At 40.0% G+C, this 18,458-nt stretch overlaps 1 protein-coding gene and 1 non-coding gene across 3 annotated transcripts in view; one reads left to right on the top strand and one right to left on the bottom strand.

Annotated features, from left to right (window-relative positions):
* Positions 1-18,458, top strand: part of Stx8 (syntaxin 8) — a 305,754-nt gene that overhangs the window by 36,733 nt on the left and 250,563 nt on the right. For both annotated transcript variants that reach the window (XM_004645159.3, XM_023705411.1), the window contains exon 5: positions 14,603-14,727. In XM_004645159.3, the coding sequence (XP_004645216.1) occupies positions 14,603-14,727 (125 nt within the window). The remainder of the gene's footprint in view (positions 1-14,602; positions 14,728-18,458) is intronic.
* Positions 3,796-3,927, bottom strand: LOC111813754. The gene has a single exon (XR_002818928.1). It is a non-coding gene; the product is annotated as a small nucleolar RNA SNORA1 (small nucleolar RNA).

Genomic DNA, 18,458 nt, shown 5'->3' with positions numbered 1-18,458 from the left:
ATGATGTAGAGTGTGCCTAAGGAGAGTCACATGGAGAGAAAACATTCTCTCAAGCTTTCACAGAGAGCACATTGGCCAAGCAATGGCCATGACTCTTCCACATGGCTGACACTGACAAAGGTTCTGCAATCTGAGGTACTGGTTCTCAGGATAAATCCTGAGGGGATTTTACTAACCTTATCAGACCCAAAAGCTACAACTCTTGTTGCATAGGTCCTGCTTTACCTTGGTCTTAACCATGCAGCAGAAAGGTATAAAAACAAAATATAAGAAGTAAAGCCATGCTGTTATATTGAGCTGTAGGGGACTCAGGTCAACAATTTCTGACATTGCCAGTCAAGCAGAGGACCCAGTACTATTATGGGCTACTGGACTCTTTCAGAATATTTTGCTGTTAACACACCTATAATATTCAAATAACGGAACTTAACAACAAAAAGAGGATGCAGATGAATGTCCATTTTATATCTGTATATTCATATGGGTAGGATCGATATACAGTTACATTCTCTTAATGAATAGAGGGATTTGTTCTAATGATGTTCGTAAGTAGGATATCATGTCCGCATTTGTACAGCAATTAACGACTAGGAAGAATGTATGCAATGTGTTAATTATTGACACTTTCCTACAGTTTGGTTTGAAACTGTCTCATTGCTATTTGTTTCTCAGGAAATTTATGGGAAAAAAAAAAAAAAAGTAAAGCCATGCTGTTATGTTGAGCTTTAGGGGACTCAAGTCAACAATTTCTGACATTACCAGTGAAGCAGGAGACGCAATACTATTATGGACTACTGGACTCTTTTAGAATATTATGCTGAGTTAACACACCTATAATATTCAAATGATGGAACTAAACAAAAAAGGGATACAATGTATGTCCATTTTGTATCTGTGTATTCAAAATTGTTAGGATAGATATATAATTACAATCTCTTAATGAATAGAGGGATTTGTTGTAATAGTGTTTGTAAATAGGATACCATGTCTGCATATTGTACAGCAAATAACCACTAGGAAGAATGTATTCAATGTGTTAATTATTGAAACTGTGATACCAATTTGATTTGAAACTGTCTCATTGCTATTTGTCTTTCAATAAAATTACGGAAAAAAAAATTTAAAAAGTAAAATTAGAAATTCTGTTTACCAAAGGTACTGCACAGAGTAAAGCCTAGCTGCATAGAAACTCCCCACAGTAACTGTAATCATTATGTATTGCAAATGTGCAGGAAGAAAAACACACAATAAAGAAAAGGAGTATGTACTGTGTGATGCCGTTCTGTAAAAGTAAGCTGTGAAGTGTTAGGAAGGCAGTTCCCTTTAGGGAAGTTTGGATAAAAGGGGCCTCGAGCTCCTCATGTGTTAGTTGTGATCTCCTTACTTGCCTTGGGGAGTGGTTACCTGAGGATGCTCACTTTGTGAATTGTCCTTGGGCCATGTGGCTTCCCTGTTTATGCGTTTACATGAATTAAAACTTTGTATGTACCTAACTGTACTTAAATTTATACTTTGTACTTGCATACTACGTATATTAAATATGTGCTTATATTTGCATACAAATATGTATACACTTTTCTATACTACGTGAACATATATAACATAATGTATCTGTGTAAGCGTGTATGTATAGGCATGTGTGCTTGTCTGTGAGTACACTTGTGCCTGCACACACATTTCCTGTGTGTATATACAGCTCTGAGAGCCATACCTGGGACCCACCACAAGATGGGAGTATGAGGCAACAGAAAGGAAAACCTCACTCTGGTTGCTAGATTTGTTTTTATTTTATTTATTTTTTTATATTAATTTCATTGAGAAAGAAGTAGCAATGAGAAAGTTTCAAAACAGGTTAATAGGACAGTTATAATAATTAATACATTGCATATTGTTGTCTTTGTAGTTATTGCACAAGATGCAGACATGCTATTTTGTCTAAACACTATTAATTCAAAACTTCTCATTGAACTAAGAGAAAGTGGCTGTATATCTATGCTAACCATTTTATATATACAGATATGTATGTATTTTTTTTCACTACAAAATGGTCCTTCATTTGTTTATTTTTTTTTTTTTTTATTTATTTGAGAGAGAGAGAGAGGGAGAGAGAGAGAGAAGGAGAGAGAGAGAGAGAGAGGGAGGTGTGTGTGTGTGGCCAGCTCAGCCCACCAGGGGGCGGGGCTGGCTGGCATGTGGTGCTGGGGGATTGAACCGCGGTCCCTGATGCTTTGCTAAGCTTGTTCTAAGTAGGTGCTTTAGACCACTGAGCCATCTCTCCAGCCCCATTTGTTTATTTTTATTTTTTTGGCAGAACCGGGGATTGAACTCAGGCCCTTGTGCTTGCCAGACAAGCGCTTATCCTACTGAACTATCTCCCCTGTCCTGGTCCTTCATTTATATGTCCCTTTTTTGTTTACTTTATCAGAGATGGGTATTCCATTGCCATACATATATTTTAGGTGCATGAATTCAGCAAAGTAATCCGGCTGCTAGATTTGAAGAATTGGCTTTTTCTGCCAGACTTACGATTCCTCATGCCTCCTGAATTCAGAAGAGGAACTGCATTCCCAGCTCCCTTTTTTACCTTCTTCCGTGTAACAAACTGCAGACTTGTCATGCTTATTGTCCTCTTTTCTAACTCCGTGGACGATGCCCCTCCCCAGTCTGTGTTCAGTCCTGTTTCTCTTTTCTCTCCTTCCTTTCATATATATTTTTTCCCTATTGCTCTTTCCCCATGGAAAATTATGCTTGATTTTGTCATTTCTTGATTTTACTTTTTGTTTTCTATTCTTGATTTTAAATTGAGTTGTTCTTTTAATACATTTTAATAGTTTCCACATGTTGTCATTCACTTATTAAAATTGACTTTTAATTGATACATAAAACACAAAAATCGTGTCCCTTACTTTTGTGGGTCTTGGTTCCCTATTACTTTCCATTCCCCTGTCCTCCTCTTGTGTCTTTCCTGAGGAATTACTCTTTCTGAGTTGGATTTGAAATAAATGGTCAATGCGATCCATGCTTATTCGGAATCAAAGCGTACTTTCCTGTGATCACAAGCCAGTGTTCCCCTGCTTTCCTTTCCCCCACTCACCTTCCTTTCTCCTGAAGTAACTCGTGCTAAATTCCAAGGGTTTCCTTGCTCATATCTATCAGTGCTGCACAGATGCTTTCAAATTGACATGACTGTGAGTTTTCCTTTCTCATTTTTTTTATTTAAATTTGGAAAATCCTTCAAATCAACAGATATAACAGATACTTTTCAATGGATAGTGTTCTCCAAAATACCTATGTAGTCATTTGATGGTGTCAGGTTGTTCTGGTTTTAGCTCTTGCACATGATGCTGTGTTAATTAATTATAAGGACTATTGTCAAGCTGTGTAGGATGGAATCCTCCTGGCAGCTTACCTCAGCAAAGGCTGGAGGTGTTCAAACTTTAGCAGGAGCCAAGCTGAGAATGTGGCTCGGAGGTAGAGCACTTACATAGTATTAGAAAGGCCTTAGGTTTAATCCCCATTACTACAAAAAATAATGGAAAGAAAAGATTTAGCAAAGACTGTCACATCTGTTTCTTAGGAATTTCAGTATTCCACATTCCTTCAGTGGTGTGTGGTGGAGCCCACTTCATCAACTTGGCTGTCAGTGGGTGTCACACGTTGTGGTTGTGGGTTTTGATCAGTCTGTGGGTAAAAAATGGAATCTGTTTTGAATTTGAGTCCTTAAGTCCTAGTGACTTTGGGTATGGAAAATAAAAGGGCTCCCTATTCCTGCACGTACTCGTATTTATTTATTTAAAATGTTACAGGCCTCATTGTCACCACTGTAATGTTTACTGTGATGGAAGCATGACCTGTGTCTCAATTTTAGCCACATTGACCAATTGTGGATACCAATCAACAGTGCGCATTCTAATCCACAATGAGGCTTCCTGTACTCCTTTTAAATAATATAAGTAATTTGTAAATGGGAAAAGCAAGGAAGTTCCAATCACTATTGAACAGGAAGAAAGAGCAGTTACCTGTACACACCATGTTTTAGTTCATTGTGTTCATTTTATTGGTAGAGAGCTGCCTTGCAACAGGTCTCCCTGAGTAGCCCAGGCTGGACTCAAGCTTGTGCCCGTCCCCGTGCGTCAGCTGCCCAAGTGCTAGAATTATAGTGATGTGCCACCACATCTGGCTGTGTTGAGTTTTTTAAAAAATTGCTTAGCATTTCCAACTTGTACTTTTTATACACTTTTAAAAGAAATCTTAAAAAGTATTTGTTTGCTAAAAATAGGGCCTTTCCATTTTTCCTTCTTCCATTTACCAAGCATTTTAATACAACTATAAGCTTTCACTTGACCTTTGTAATCAGCCTCAGTGGAGCAGAGGTGTGCAGATGAGGGGACTGAATCTTAGAGAAGTCACTCTGTCCACAGAAAATGGCACACCTTCCCCCAGGAGGGAGAGGGAGACTCAAGGCCTTTATCTTTTGCTCAGTGTTTCACCCCTAGTCTCATCTCTCTGGATTTTGGTTTCTCACCCTGCTTCTCTACTAGGCGCCCACACCTGTTCACTTCTCACTGGTTTTGAGCACGTTGTCGTTATTTCCTCTGCGGAGAATATTGTCTTCCTCTGGGCATTGGGGCAGCGTGCTGCTAACTTTATACTGTGTGATTGAGTGGAAGAAACAAAGAAACAAAGACTTAGCTTTGGCTCGAGTGCTGATGTCACCTTCTGTAAAATGAAGATGGTCATGGCTCTTCCAGTTATTGTGAAGTTCAAGTGAGATGAATGTGTGTGAATGCCCTTTGTCCCTGGAAAGCGTGCTGCAGACTAGAATGAACACTTGTCGTCGCTCCTCTCAGCAGAAGGGGAGGCAGAAATCACATGCCATTTGGCACATTCTATTTTGCATAGAATAAACAGAAGATAATCTATAATGGTGAATAATGAAGTGCAAACTCGTGGGGCTTGGGCCATAAACGGTCCGCATTAGAGACAGGATAAAGTCATGTGAAGGAGAGGAGATGAAGAGGACTGCAGAAGGCATGAGATGAGGTCGCCTGTTGGAGGAGAATCTGTGCCCCAGACGTTTTCCCTCTGATTGTGGACTTTCTCCACTCCTGCTTTTTCTGGAGTAGTTGCATCCATGTCAGACTGCACATTGGCATCCAGCTGGTTGTGTAAAAGTCAATTTGAAGGAGCTTTCAGATTTTTGGGCCCTGTCCCTAGAGGTAAAGGATGCCATGTTAAAATTGTGGGCATTCGTCTCAAGAATATGTGTTTTTAGATTAAAGTAGATGAATTAGTGTAATAAAACACAAGGTCTCTGAGATGGAAATGATGGTGATATAGGCAATGCTTGGCATTTCTGTATCTTTGTAGGCACTCATTGGCATCCTTTAGCAGTCTTTTAGCACCAAATCTGTTCTTTTTAAAATTTTTTTTATTTTTTTAGAAACAGGGTCTCATTATCTAGGTCAGGCTGGCTTTGAACTCATTGTGTAGTCCAGGCTAGCCTTGAACTTGTGAGCCTCCTGCACTGCGGCTTCTGAGTGCTGGGATTATGGGCATGCACCACCATATCTGGTGAATTTGTATTTTTGTATATTAATCAGCAAATTTTTATTACTGCTGCTGGCACTGCTTGGCAGCCAGCTGTTTTGTTACACTAGACTTATATCTTTGTCCAAATAATGATCATTTCCACAACTGAGCATTTTATTGCTCTTCATTTTTATTTTATAAAATAAGAATGGCCCTCCTCTCGCTGCTTTTGGTATCTCCTGTTGCCCCCTCTGCCATGCATCCCTACGTTAGAGCCTGTTGATTAGGGACTGAAACTTCTGCAAACTGTGAGCTAAATAAAGCTTTCCCTTTTAACCTTGGGCATCGGGTATTTTGTGTCAGCATTGAGAAAAGTAACTAAGACATGGAATGAATCCTCCGAAAGCATTAGCCAAAGTGAACTGGCCTCTTGCAAGTTGCAGGTGTTAAGTATTTTGACCTAGTGATAAAAAAGTGATTAATACCCTTTTTTTTGGTTTTGATTTTTAGTTACATTTATTCCTTGGTATTTTGGTACCTATTGTAAATTATATTGCCTTCTGGTGTTTGTTTCAGATAACAGTATTTGTAGTTACTAATACTACTGATTTTTATATATTGGTTATGCATATTGTAATTGTTCTAAATTATTTCCTAAGTCCATTAATCTTAATGGAACCAGTAGATAAGATTTTGCCCTCTTTTGTCATCAGAACTTGACCTTCTTTTTTCAGTGGACACTTTTTATTTATTTTTTTCCTTTTTCCTTTTTTTTTTTGGCTAGATCTTTAAATGTTTAATAAAAGTGGAGAAAGTGGGGGAAAAATAATAAATGGAAGTGAATATTGCTAAATAAGATAGGAAATGGTGTTGAGAGAAAGTTGGAAATCACTTGAGATTCCAAATGCCTGGTACCAAAAATCCAAACTGCTCACTTTCACTTGGACAGTTCATTGGATTTGTCCTTTAACTGGTTGATTGTGAAGATCTAAGTGAAAGAAGGTGAGAGTTGTTATTCGCAGGAGTGTTCAGAAAGTCTGGATCCTTAAGCAGAAAATCCCTTATGCTATGTGAGCATATTGTGGACCTGTGTACACTGTTGCTAAGCAAGGTTTCAGTGTGTGCCATGGAATAATCCAGTGCAGAACCGTTTGTAATGTAAACCGCCGGATTGTCGTAGTTGAGCTTTAGCCATGAACCAGCAGGTGGCGCTCAGTCACTATTAAGTTGACAGGGCAACCAAGTCAGCTCACATGTGGAATTCTTAGTTTTTGTGTATTGTTCCTTCTCAAAGCCTCTTCTACCTATAAGGTGCCCATGGCAATTGAAAACTTAAGGTAAAGAACACTACTTTTTGGCTACTGGATTTTGGATTGCTTGGTTGGCTCAGGAATAATACTCTGGAATTTGTGAAATTTGAATTGGAGGCTCAAATAATGACTTCTGGTGGTCTTTTCCGCCTTGCATTTTTATTCTTCATTGAACTGTTTCATTAAGGTTTTCATTAACATTAAAACTTCTTATTAGGACCGATGAGCTATAAAAGGACAGGATGGACTATTGGCCTGAAAGAAGTTAAAAGTTTAGTAAATATGGCTGTAAGTGTCCATGCATCAGTGGATCATGATCTCAACGGAGCAGTGTCACTTTGGTGTTATTCACTATTATATTGAAGTCTGAAAGATAATGAACAATTTCTTTCTTTCTTTCTTTTTCGGAACCAGGTATTGTCTCAGGCCCTTGCGCTTGCCAGGCAAGTGCTTATTATCCTGAGCTATTTCTCCGGGCCGAAAAATTTCTAGTTTTATAAATTTTTTCAATTTTCTTTTTTTTAATGAGTAGAATATATTTATTGAGGGAAAGAAAGCTCATGTCCAAGAGAGGGACAGGAGAGGGGGCCCGAGTGGGTTGTCCCCAATTTTTTCACTTTTCCCAAGTTGCCCAATTTGTTTAAAATTAGAAAAATATTTGATTGTGGTAGATTTTGAGGGTTCTGTGGTAAAATTTCCCTGGATAATGGGTAAGGAAGGTATTTTTCTTGTTTTAAGTTCTTATATGTTCTGGACTAACACTTAATAGGGATTTTTTTTTTTTAATATTTAAAGTTTTTTATTTATTTGGTGCAGGGTCTCACTACATAGCACAGACTCACAGTGATCCTCCTGTTTCAGCCTCCCTGGTGCTGGGATTATGGGCGTGTGCCACCATGCCTGGTTTTGGTGGTCAGCACAGCGCAACCGGGGTTCTGGGGCTGGTACAGGATGCGGTACTAGGGATCGAACCTAGCTGCTTGCACTTGCCAAGCAGGTGCCTAGACCATCGAGCTATCTCCCCAGCCCCGGGATTTTAAATTTAAACTGAGTATTTTGAGAATTCATTTTGTATGTGGCATGGTTTTGTTTTTGTTTTATCCTGAGGGTGTCAGCTTTGTGAGGTCTGATATTTATGTCTCTAACCCCCTAGGTTAGTGCCTCATACCTAAAAAGTGCTCAGTAATTTATTTGTTTTATGAATGGACGGAAGGATGAATGGGATTCAGAAATACAATACTGTAGGATAGAGATTAGATTGAAAGAAGCGAATAATATGGCTGCAAGCATACATTCGTCTTTAGGTTGGGGTTTTTTTGTTTTTTGTTTTAGTCAGTGCCTTGCTATATAGTTCAGGCTGGCCTTGAGTTCACAATGTGACCCAGGCTGGCTTTGAACTTGCATTGACCCTCCTGCCTCAGCCTCCCAAGTGCTGGGAGTACAGGTCTGTGCTACCATACCCAGCAATGATCAGCACTGTGAAGAAGCAGTGCCATTCTGGGGCTGCTTTTAGGAGCTATGGTGAAGTTTGAAAGGTAGTGAGAACCCCTTTCCCTAAGTTGTGTCAGTTCCCTCAACTTTGGAAATCTTAACCCAGTGTCCACTCTCCTTCCCGACACTTGTGGCATTTCACTCTGAGTCAGTATGTTGATTGTCCCTTTCTTTTTGGCCCAGCCATCACCTCCGTTGTCCAGACCCCACTGCTGTCCACGACGTCACTGCACAGCCTCTTGGTTTGCCTCCTGTTGCAGCCGCTCTTCGTTGTAACCCAGGGTACATATTGCTGCCAGACTTGCACTCCAAAGAATTTGTCAGAGCATCTATTTTCAGTTGAAATTTGAGCCTCGGTGCATCTTTATATTCCGAGAATGAAATACACAGTTTTGAAAAAGGAATGATGACCCTTTCGGACCACGGCAGCAGCTCCCTGTCCACAGACAGGACTGGTCGTGAATCTTTGCAAGCCCAGACCCCCGGTTCCCCAGAAGCCACGCTGTTGTCCTGCTGCCAGCCTCCCTCTGGCCTGTGCATACTCAAGCACTGACAGTTTTCTCAGACAAAACAAACATCTGATAGAGTCACTCTGACATCTTTTTGAAATGCTAAGAAAGCTACTTCTTGGAATTCACCAGCTTTTCAGTTCTGTATTCGGTTGATGAGAACTAAATACAGTTCTCTATGAACTCCAACAAGTTAGACTTCACTTGTCTGCAGAGTCCTGTGGTCCCCATATTATTATAATTTAATGATGTACACTTTTCTTTTTTCTTTTTTTTTTTAATTTTTTATGTGGAACCAGGGATTGAACTCAGGTCCTTGCTCTTGCCAGGGAAGGGCTTATTCCACTGAGCCATCTCCCAGGCCCATTTTTAAGTACGTTTTTTTTTTTTTTTTTTCAGAACCAGGGATTGAACTCAGGCCCTTGAACTTGCCAGGGAAGCGCTTATTCCACTGAGCCGTCTCCCTGGCTGTACACTTTTCTTTTGGAGGTAAAAATGAAATCATTTTATATGCTTAGAAGTGACTATGAAATCTTTCAGTAAAACCTAGGGAAGATGGGTACTAGCGTACTTAATATACTAGCATACTAGCACAGCATGGCCTTTACTTGGTCAGTTCTATTTATTAGCAAAGTTCTATCTTGAGGATAGAACTTCAAGGCTATGAATTATTGTTTTATTTTTTAAAAATATGAGGCAGGCTCAAAAGGATGGGGCTATAGTCCCAGCAACTGGAGAGGCTGAGGCAGGAGGACCACCTGGGCAACACAGTGAGACACCATCTCAAAAAAAAAGGCTCGGCTGTAGCTCTGTGGTATAGCACTTACCTAGCGTGTGTGAGTTCCTGGATTTGTTCCAAAGGGCAACACTTACCCTCACCAAATTAAAAAAAAAACAAGTCTCAACTCAGCAGCATAGTAATTAGCACTTCCTTTCTTCAGCTTAACTCTGCACAAAGCAGGAATGTTTCTTTTCTTGTCATTCCAAAGGTGAAGTTGAGCCATAAGGTACTTTACTGACAGAATTCTTTTAAGTTAATTCTCTCCATCTGCTCGAACAACATCAGCCTCTGCTGCTAAGTCTTAACGGTAGGTAGCAGTTGATTTTTGTTTTTTAATTCCTCAAAATAAAATGTTAAATACGTCTCTCATTTTGCGTCTCTGGCTTAAAAGCCTTAGTGGTTTTCCCAGTTTTATTTCATAAACATTTACCGAATGCTGCTTCTCTGGCATATTCTGAGGCACTGTTTTTTGGTACTAGGGATATAAACATGACTGTCATGTGGCTTCTTTCCTCACAGAGCTCATAATTTAGGAAGGGAGACAGATGAGTAAATAACTAACTCCAATCCTGCTTGATAAATGCCACGTATAAGGCTGTGAGCGAAGTGCCCTGGGAGCACCAGCGAGTGATTGATTTGGGTGGACGGGGGCTGGGGTGGGGATCAGGAAGGGCTGAGCAGCAGAAGTGACATTTGAGTGGAGCCTTAGGGGAGGAGTAGAATTCTGGCAGATGGACAGAGGGGCGGGGGTGGGGACACTTGAGACTCATGCAAAAACATGAGAGCGTGAAAGTTTGTTCCTTTGTTTGAGTGATAGTGAGCAGTGTGTAGGTCTGAGGGGAAGCAGGATGTGGAAGGGGGCGTGGCGAGCATGCTGTCACGGAGGTCAGGGGGCCATCTTGCAAAGCTTCTGCTTGACCTGTAGCTTCTTGGAGCCAGAGACATTTTCAAACGGGGAGCTACATGGTGAGATCCGAGACAGACAGACAGACAGACAGACAGACAGACAGACAGACAGAGGTCTGGCATCAGAATGTGAGATGATTTGGGAAAAGGTGAAGGTGACCAGGAGCAGGGACACCAGTTGGAGGACCTTTGTCAGAGTCCACACAGAAGATGAGAGTCTGCACGGGTATGATGGCACATACCCATAATCCCAGCACTTGGGAGACTGAGATGGGGGGATCATTAGGAGTTCAAGATCAGCCTGGGCTACAGAGTGAGCTCTAGGCCAGTCTGAACTGTATAGGAGACCCTGTCTTAAAAAGACCAAAAAAAGAAGGAGAAGGAGAATGAAGAGAAGGGGGAAGGGGAGTGGGAGGAGGAGGAGGAGGAGGAGGACACTGATGGGGCCTGGGGGAGAGGAGACAAAGGTCAGGCATGGGTGACTTGCTGACCAAAATGGAGAGCAACAGCTTTGCAGTGAAAGTAGTGGATTTGACTTGGGGTGTGAGTCTGGAGAGGAGTGGGAGCTGGCGATGACTACATGAGAGGGTGCAGGTGCAGATAGAGCTCCTGTGGGAAGGCAGCGTAACCAGCATAAGCAGTGCATCTTTAACACAGTGATTTTCAAGCAGGGTAAGGGGTGTGAGGGCATGCCTTGTCTGAATTTTTATTTGGGGTTTCTTTCTAAACTATTTGTGGGTTATCTCTCTCCTTACCCCAGACTCTCACGGTTTTTCTAGGGACCACTGTATATTAACAAGTACCACTCCAAATGTTGAGCGTAAAAGCTGATGAAGAGAAAATGCATATAGAAGACACGTGTGATCTTCACGTCGCCTTGCTTGCTTAGTGGTGAAGCTCGTCCATTGCTGGAATTCCCAGGAAACTTAAAACATTAGCAAAACAGAAACACCAAAGCAGGGGTGGGAGGCAAGTTCAGCTGTAGGAGTAAGATGACCCTACACTTATTTATTTGTGGTACCGGTGATCAAATTCAGGACCCTGTGCTTGCCAGGCAGGTGATTATGCCGTTGAACTATATCCCCAGCCCGTGTTGTTATGTTTAATGTTAATATGAAATTATGTCTATGTTGTCACTTTTATTCTCCAGTAGATAGTTTAAAATATTTCATACATTCATGTGGCTGAAATCCTGATTTGTCATTTTGTTTTTTAAAATTGCTAAAAAAATTCACATTTAGGGCTGAGGATGTAGCTCAATGGTAGAGTGCTTGCCTAGCATGCACAAGGCCCTGGGTTCAATCTCTAACACCACTAAGAAAAAAAAATTCATGTTTTTTTTTTCCTCTCACATACTAGTTTTTGTGTACATGTGAAAGACTAAGCTTGTGACTTCACTGAGGCTGAGTAGATGGTGTTTTGAATGAATGAGTGAATGGTTATCATGAAGCTACATCTCTAACCCATCGATGTTAATTTTTAAGTTTGTTCTAAGTAGCACAACAGCCAGCAGTGGGCCAACTCTACCTTTGAGGTCCAGTGTAACCAGTCACAGAAACTCATTTGTATGGATGCTTATGTCTTGTGGCACACCTTTGAGGTGACTGCAGTGCCCCGACCCAGGCTTTTGCTATGAGCCATGGTGGATGCTGTGTGGTTCTGTTTTTTTTTTTTTTTTTTCCCAGAACTGGGGATTGAACTCAAGCCCTTGCACTTGCCAGGGAAGCGCTTATTCCACTGAGCCATCTCCCTGGCCCCTCTGTTTTGACAGAAGTTGTCTTTGTGCAATGGTTTAAGAGCTAAGAAGTGTGCTCTGATTGCAAATTTCCTTTCTTATTGTTTTTTTCCTGTTTCTTAAAACCAGGTAAAATTGAATAATTATTATAGGCAATAAATCCAGACTCTTGACATCTTCAATTCTTGGGGCCAGTCTTGTAAAGTAAGGTTTGAAAGAATACATCTGTCTTTTTGATCAAGTAGAAGAAAATCACACCTCTGATTGCTGTGTTAACTGGTACATTTGCATAAGAGAGACTGGCTGTGTGCTTAGAATCAGTCCAGGGGATCGCAGATTCTTCCAGTTTGGCCCGGGTTTGTTTCTTGGTACATATTTTATGTTTTTTATTGAATACAAAGTGCTAAATGAAAAATGAAATTCATATAACTATTTGAGATAGTTATTAAATAGTAATTCTTTAGTTCCTCTTCTGTGCACAGTGTAGTAATCAATATAATCATAGTTAACTTATTGAATGAGTATTTTTCCCTAGGCACAACTTGATCATTTTTCATGTCCTGTACCCCACCCCCAACACCGGAATAAAAATGGCTCTTGTGACCGGAATCTGTGGTTTGTCTAGGCAGAGATTGTGGTCTGTTTTGTCTATTGTTTGGTTTTTCTTTATCCCATTGACTGGAATAGTGCCTACCACAGAATTTGTACTGAATAGATTTTTTTTTTTTAATGAATGACTCTTAATCCCCCTAAAATTTCTCTTACTGTTCATTTGTTGGGAGGGGGGATAGGCTGCTAGCTGTTTACTTCCTATCAGGGAACAATGCAGTGCAGCAAAAGGTGATTTTCAGTTTTTGTTTTCTATCTAGTGGGCAGGAAGCTTATCTATATGCAAGGTTAAATAGGGTAGCAGTTCCTTCAAGGCAATGGGAGAGACTGACAGGAGAAGAATCATACCTAATGGAGAAGTGAGTCAACTATATAAATCCCCCGGAGCCATGCCTGTACATCGCTGCTGTTTATTCTCTGCTGACTATTTCTGTTACCACTGCTACTTGTAGCATCAGTGTTTCCAGAATCATTTTTGTGAGTTTCATGAGAACTAGAAAGTGAATACTCATCTGTGTGTTGAAGTTATCAGAAATAGCCATTTCAACCTGGATGAAATGATCTTTCTGGGCTGGACAGAATATGAACAGGTTGGGGCAGGAGACGGGGAACTGAGATGAAGAGTCCTGTAAGCAGGGGGTGAGGTGGAAATTGCGTGTTCTCTGCTCCTTGGATAGCAAGATCAGTATGTCTGGTGCAAAGGGGGCACATGCTAGAAGGAGTAAGATTAAGATGGATAATTTGAGGGTCGGCCGGATAGCTCAGCGGACTAAAGTGCCTGTTTAGGCAGAGCGCATTGACCTGGGTTCGATCCCCAGTGTGCCGTGCCAGCCCCACCCCTGAGGTGTGCTGAGACAGCAAATGGGACTGGGCGTGGTGGTACGCATCTGTAATCCCAGCGCTTGGGAGCCTGAAAACAGGAGGATCACTACAAGTCTGATCTATGTAGTGAGACCCTGTAGTCCCTGTAGACCATGTACCAAATGCATTAAAAAAAAAAAAAAAGAAAAGATGAATAATTTGAATGTCGCTTGTGTTGTGACTTCTACATTATATTCACAAAGTTGGATTTGAATCTCTTATGTGTTTCTGTCTGTGAAAAACTAAGTATCCTTTTAAAATGTGTTTTTATTAGTTCATATTAATTTTATGAAATATTGGGTTTCAGTGTGGTGTTTTTATATATGCATGTAACATTTTGAACCAACTGATATTTAATGAGACCTTATATGGCCTCTTCTTTATGATGTAATTTATAATCACAACATTGTATCTACTTGAGAAATAGTATCTGTACCTTTAGTGTCACATAGCCCATGAGATTAAATTTTAATGAAAAGTCTACTTCCACTGGGTTTTGTGGTTTTGAAATTTAAAGAGCCTCATTCGCCCGCCTCTTCTGTGATTATTGAATCAAATATATCATGGAGAATTAGCCCGAGTACTATGTTCTCCTCCCGTGTCTTTCACAGGCTGTAGACTGCGGCCTAGATTTGTTCCCTATGCGACCTTATGTAACACCATACTCACAGTTCATGGCAGCACTTCATCACGTCTTGCATAGCTCCACACGAAACCACATACAGTTCCTGGCATAAGCTAAAGGTGCAGTACATTGTGCAGTTGAATTTTAAAAGCATACAAGGCTGGCCATCCCAGCACTTGTGGGAAGAGTCTGCAACTGAGCCATAGTTTTTGAGATGTGTAACACTTTCTGTGTTGTTCTCAGGTCCAGCCTGATGAAGGAAGAAGCTACGCGAGGAGCCCCCAACCCTTGGCTCTTTGAGGAGGCAGAAGAGACAAGGGGCTTGGGATTTGATGAACTCCGGCAACAGCAGCAGAAAATTATACAAGGTACTAATACCCAGATGGTGGGGCCTAGAAACTTGCCATATTGTATCTGTATCTTCTTAGGTTCTTATCCCTATAGAAAACTGCAGTGAAAAACTTTTTTTTTTTTTTTTTTTTTTTTTTTTAAAGACAAGGTCTCCCTCTGAGCTCAAGATGGCCTTGAACTCACTATGTAGTCCAGGCTGGCTTGGAACTTGTAGTCATCCTCCTGCTTCAGCCTCCTAAGTGCTGGGATTTCAGGTGTATGCCACCACGCCCAGCTCAACTGTTGATGTGCTCTTGGTATTTTTGTGCCTCAGAATGCTCGAGGGATAGAGGGCTGCTATCACTTTTCTTGGTAGCTGATAGAAGTGATTTTCCACTAGGTGAGAGTAGAGAGAAGAGATCTCAGTCTGATAGGTCCTGATGAATTTGATTCATGTGCTCTTGATTTTTCTCCAAACACACATCTCAGTCTTTTTCTCCTTCTGTAAAGTAAGTCATTTTGGCTTTTACCTTCCAAGTTTGTCTTGTCCAGGAGCTTTTAAACCAGCCAATTAGTTTTAAGCTCCTATTTTTAAATTTCAGAAGTAATACAAGGGGCCAGGGAGATGGCTTAGTGGAATAAGCGCTTCCCTGGCAAGTGCAAGGGCCTCAGTGCAATCCCCAGTTCTGCCAAAAAAAAAACCCAAAAAACAAAAAACAAAACAAAAAAACAGAAGTAATACGTATTTGCTGTACAAAGTTTAAACAGTACAGAACAGATAAGATGGACAGCTCTCTATATTGTTTCTCTGGTCTCAAACTGAATGGATTGTCATATATTTCCTTAGACTTTTTTTGGTGTGTGTGTGTTTGTGTGTGTGTGATTAAACTGTATGACAAAGGGCCAGTGAGATAGCTCAGTGGACCAAGCGCCTGTTTAGGCAAGTGCAGGGACCAGAGTTCAATCCCTGGCACCACATGCCACACTGGCCCTACCCCTGGATATATTGAGCCAGCCACCAGGACTGGGCATGGTGACGCATACTTGTAATCCCAGTGCTTGGGAGGCTGAAAACAGGAGGATCACTATGAGTCTGAGCTGCATAGTGAAACCCTGTACCAAATAGATAAAATAAAAATAAAACAAAATAAAATAAAGTGTATGGCAATGTTTAAATAAAAGAACTTGGGGCCAGGGAGATGGCTCAGTAGAATAAGTGCTTCCCTGGCAAGCATAAGGGCCTGAGTTCAATCCCCGGTTCCACCAAAAAAAAAATAAATAAATAAAATAAATAAATAAATAAATAAATAAATAAAAGAACTTATTACAGTAAAAGAGATATTGCCATTTAAGCCCCTCAAAAGTTTTCTCTCTCTTTGAGCACACTTGTTCCATTGTTCTTGCTACCTTCCAGAGCAGTTCTAAAAGTCCACTTACGAGAGTGTTTTTATGATGTGGTGATCAAAACTTCAGTGAGGGGCTGGGGAGATGGCTCAGTGGAATAAGCGCTTCCCTGGCAAACGCAAGGGCCTGAGTTCAATCCCTGGTTCCACAAAGACAAAAACAAAAACAAAAAAAAACTACAGTGAATGCTGCTGCTGAATGCCATCCAGTGGAAAGGGAGGCTTGCAGAAGCATGTGGTATGTCCTTGTCCGCCTTGGTGGTGGGTCTGACAGCTGCAAAAGCATGACTAATAGCACGAAAGAGGACTTGCTCAACAGCTTCAAAAAATGGCAAGCTAGGGCTGTGGAGATGGCTCAGTAGAAAAAATGGCAAGCTAAAGGGAGTCACATGGAGTGAAAACGTTCTCTCAGGCTTTCGCAGAGAACAAGTTGGTCAAGCAATGGCCGTGACTCATCCACATGGCTGACACTGACAAAGGATCTACAAACTGCAGTACAGAGCTTCAAGATAAATCCTGAAGGGGGTGCCAGGGAGATAGCTCAGTAAGGTAAACACTTGCCTGGCTAAGCACAAGGGCCTGAGTTCAATCCCCAATTCCACAAAACAACAACAACAACAAAAAATCCTGAGGGGATTTGACTGACTTTGTCAGATACAAAAGTTACATTTCTTGTTATATAGGTTTTGCTTTATCTTGATCTTAACCATCCAGCAGAAAAGTATAAAAACGAAATTTAAAAAAATAAAGCCATATTAATATGCTGAGCTGTAAAAGACTCAAGTCAACAACTTCTGACATTGCCAGTCCTACGGAAAACCCACTACTGTTATAGACTACTGGACTGTATTGGAATATTTTGCTGAATTCACACACCTACAATATTTAAATGACAATGGAATACCCTTCTCTGACAAAACTAAACAAAAAAAGGGATACAAATGAAGGACCATTTTTGTATCTGTATATTCAAAGGTTAGGATAGATGTGCAGTTACTTTTTCTTAATTCAGTGAATAGAAAGATTTGTTCTAATAGTGTTTGAGACAGGATATCATGTCTGCATCTTGTACTATGAATAACCACTAAGAAGACAACAATATGCAATGTATTAATTATTGAAACTATCCTACTAATTGGTTTTGAAACTGTCTCATTGCTATTTCTCAATAAAATTATTTTAAAAAGAGAAAAAAATGACAAGAACAATACATGTGCTCAAAGCAAAAGGAAAGTATTTTGAGTGTAGCTAATGACATTGCTTTATCTTGGTCTTAACCATCCAGCAGCAAAGTATAAAAATGAAGTATAAAAGGTAAAGCCATATTATTATGCTGAGCTGTATTTTACTGAAATAATTTTTTTAAAAAACATTAAATTCAAGCCATATATTCAGTATAAACATATACTTTACACAAGTGGGGTCATGAGGTCTGTAGCTGTATATGTAATGTATAGGTGTGTTTAGAGAAAAATATATGTATTCCACAGCTTTTAAAAAACACTAAATATCTGTTACAGATAATTTTTTCATGGTAGTCTGTACAAATAAGTTTACTTTCTAATTTTACTTTTCAAAAAAGCTTTATTGGAGTATACTTAACATCATAAGCAGCACATATTTGCAATGTACAATTCAGTAAACTTTGACATATGTATACACCTATTAGATCATGACTACAATGAAAATAACAAAGAGAAATATGGATATAACATTCGCTACCTTCCTTAATAGAAACGTTCTTCTTGTCTCCGTAATTCTTCCTGTTGTCCCTCCCCCATCTCTAGAAAACTGCTTATCTGCTTTCTATCACTATAAATTAGTTTCTGTTTTTAAAATTTTACGTAAGTTGAATCATAGAGTATTAACTCTGGAGAAGGAGATCTGGTTTCTTTCTCTTAGCATAATTACTTTAAGTTTCACCTATGTGGTTCCTGTATCAGAATTTCATTCTCTTCTCTTGTGACATTATAGTAGTCCATTGTTGGAATTTACCACCATCTGGGTATCCATTCACTTGCTGATGCGTAGGGTGTTGTTTTCAGTTTGGAGGTCTTACAAATGAAGCTGCTGCACACATTCGTGTATAAGTCTTTATATAGCCATAAATTTTCATGTTTTTAAGGTAAATACCTAAAAGTAAAATGATTGAGTCATATAGGAGGTTTATGCTTAACTTTTTTGTGTTTTTATGTATGCATGATGCTAAGAATTGAACCCGGAGTCTTGTGCATGTTAGGCAAGCATTTTTAACATCCTGCCTCTTAACTATTTATTTATTTTTTTTATTTTTTTTTTATTTTTCAACAAATAATACACTGCATATATTCTTCTTAGTGGTTAATTGCTGTACAAGATGCGGACTT

The sequence above is a fragment of the Octodon degus genome, unplaced genomic scaffold, assembly GCF_000260255.1.
Source record: "Octodon degus isolate 3935 unplaced genomic scaffold, OctDeg1.0 scaffold00219, whole genome shotgun sequence".
NCBI lineage: Eukaryota > Metazoa > Chordata > Mammalia > Rodentia > Octodontidae > Octodon > Octodon degus.
This window is presented reverse-complemented; position numbering and strand designations above follow the sequence as displayed.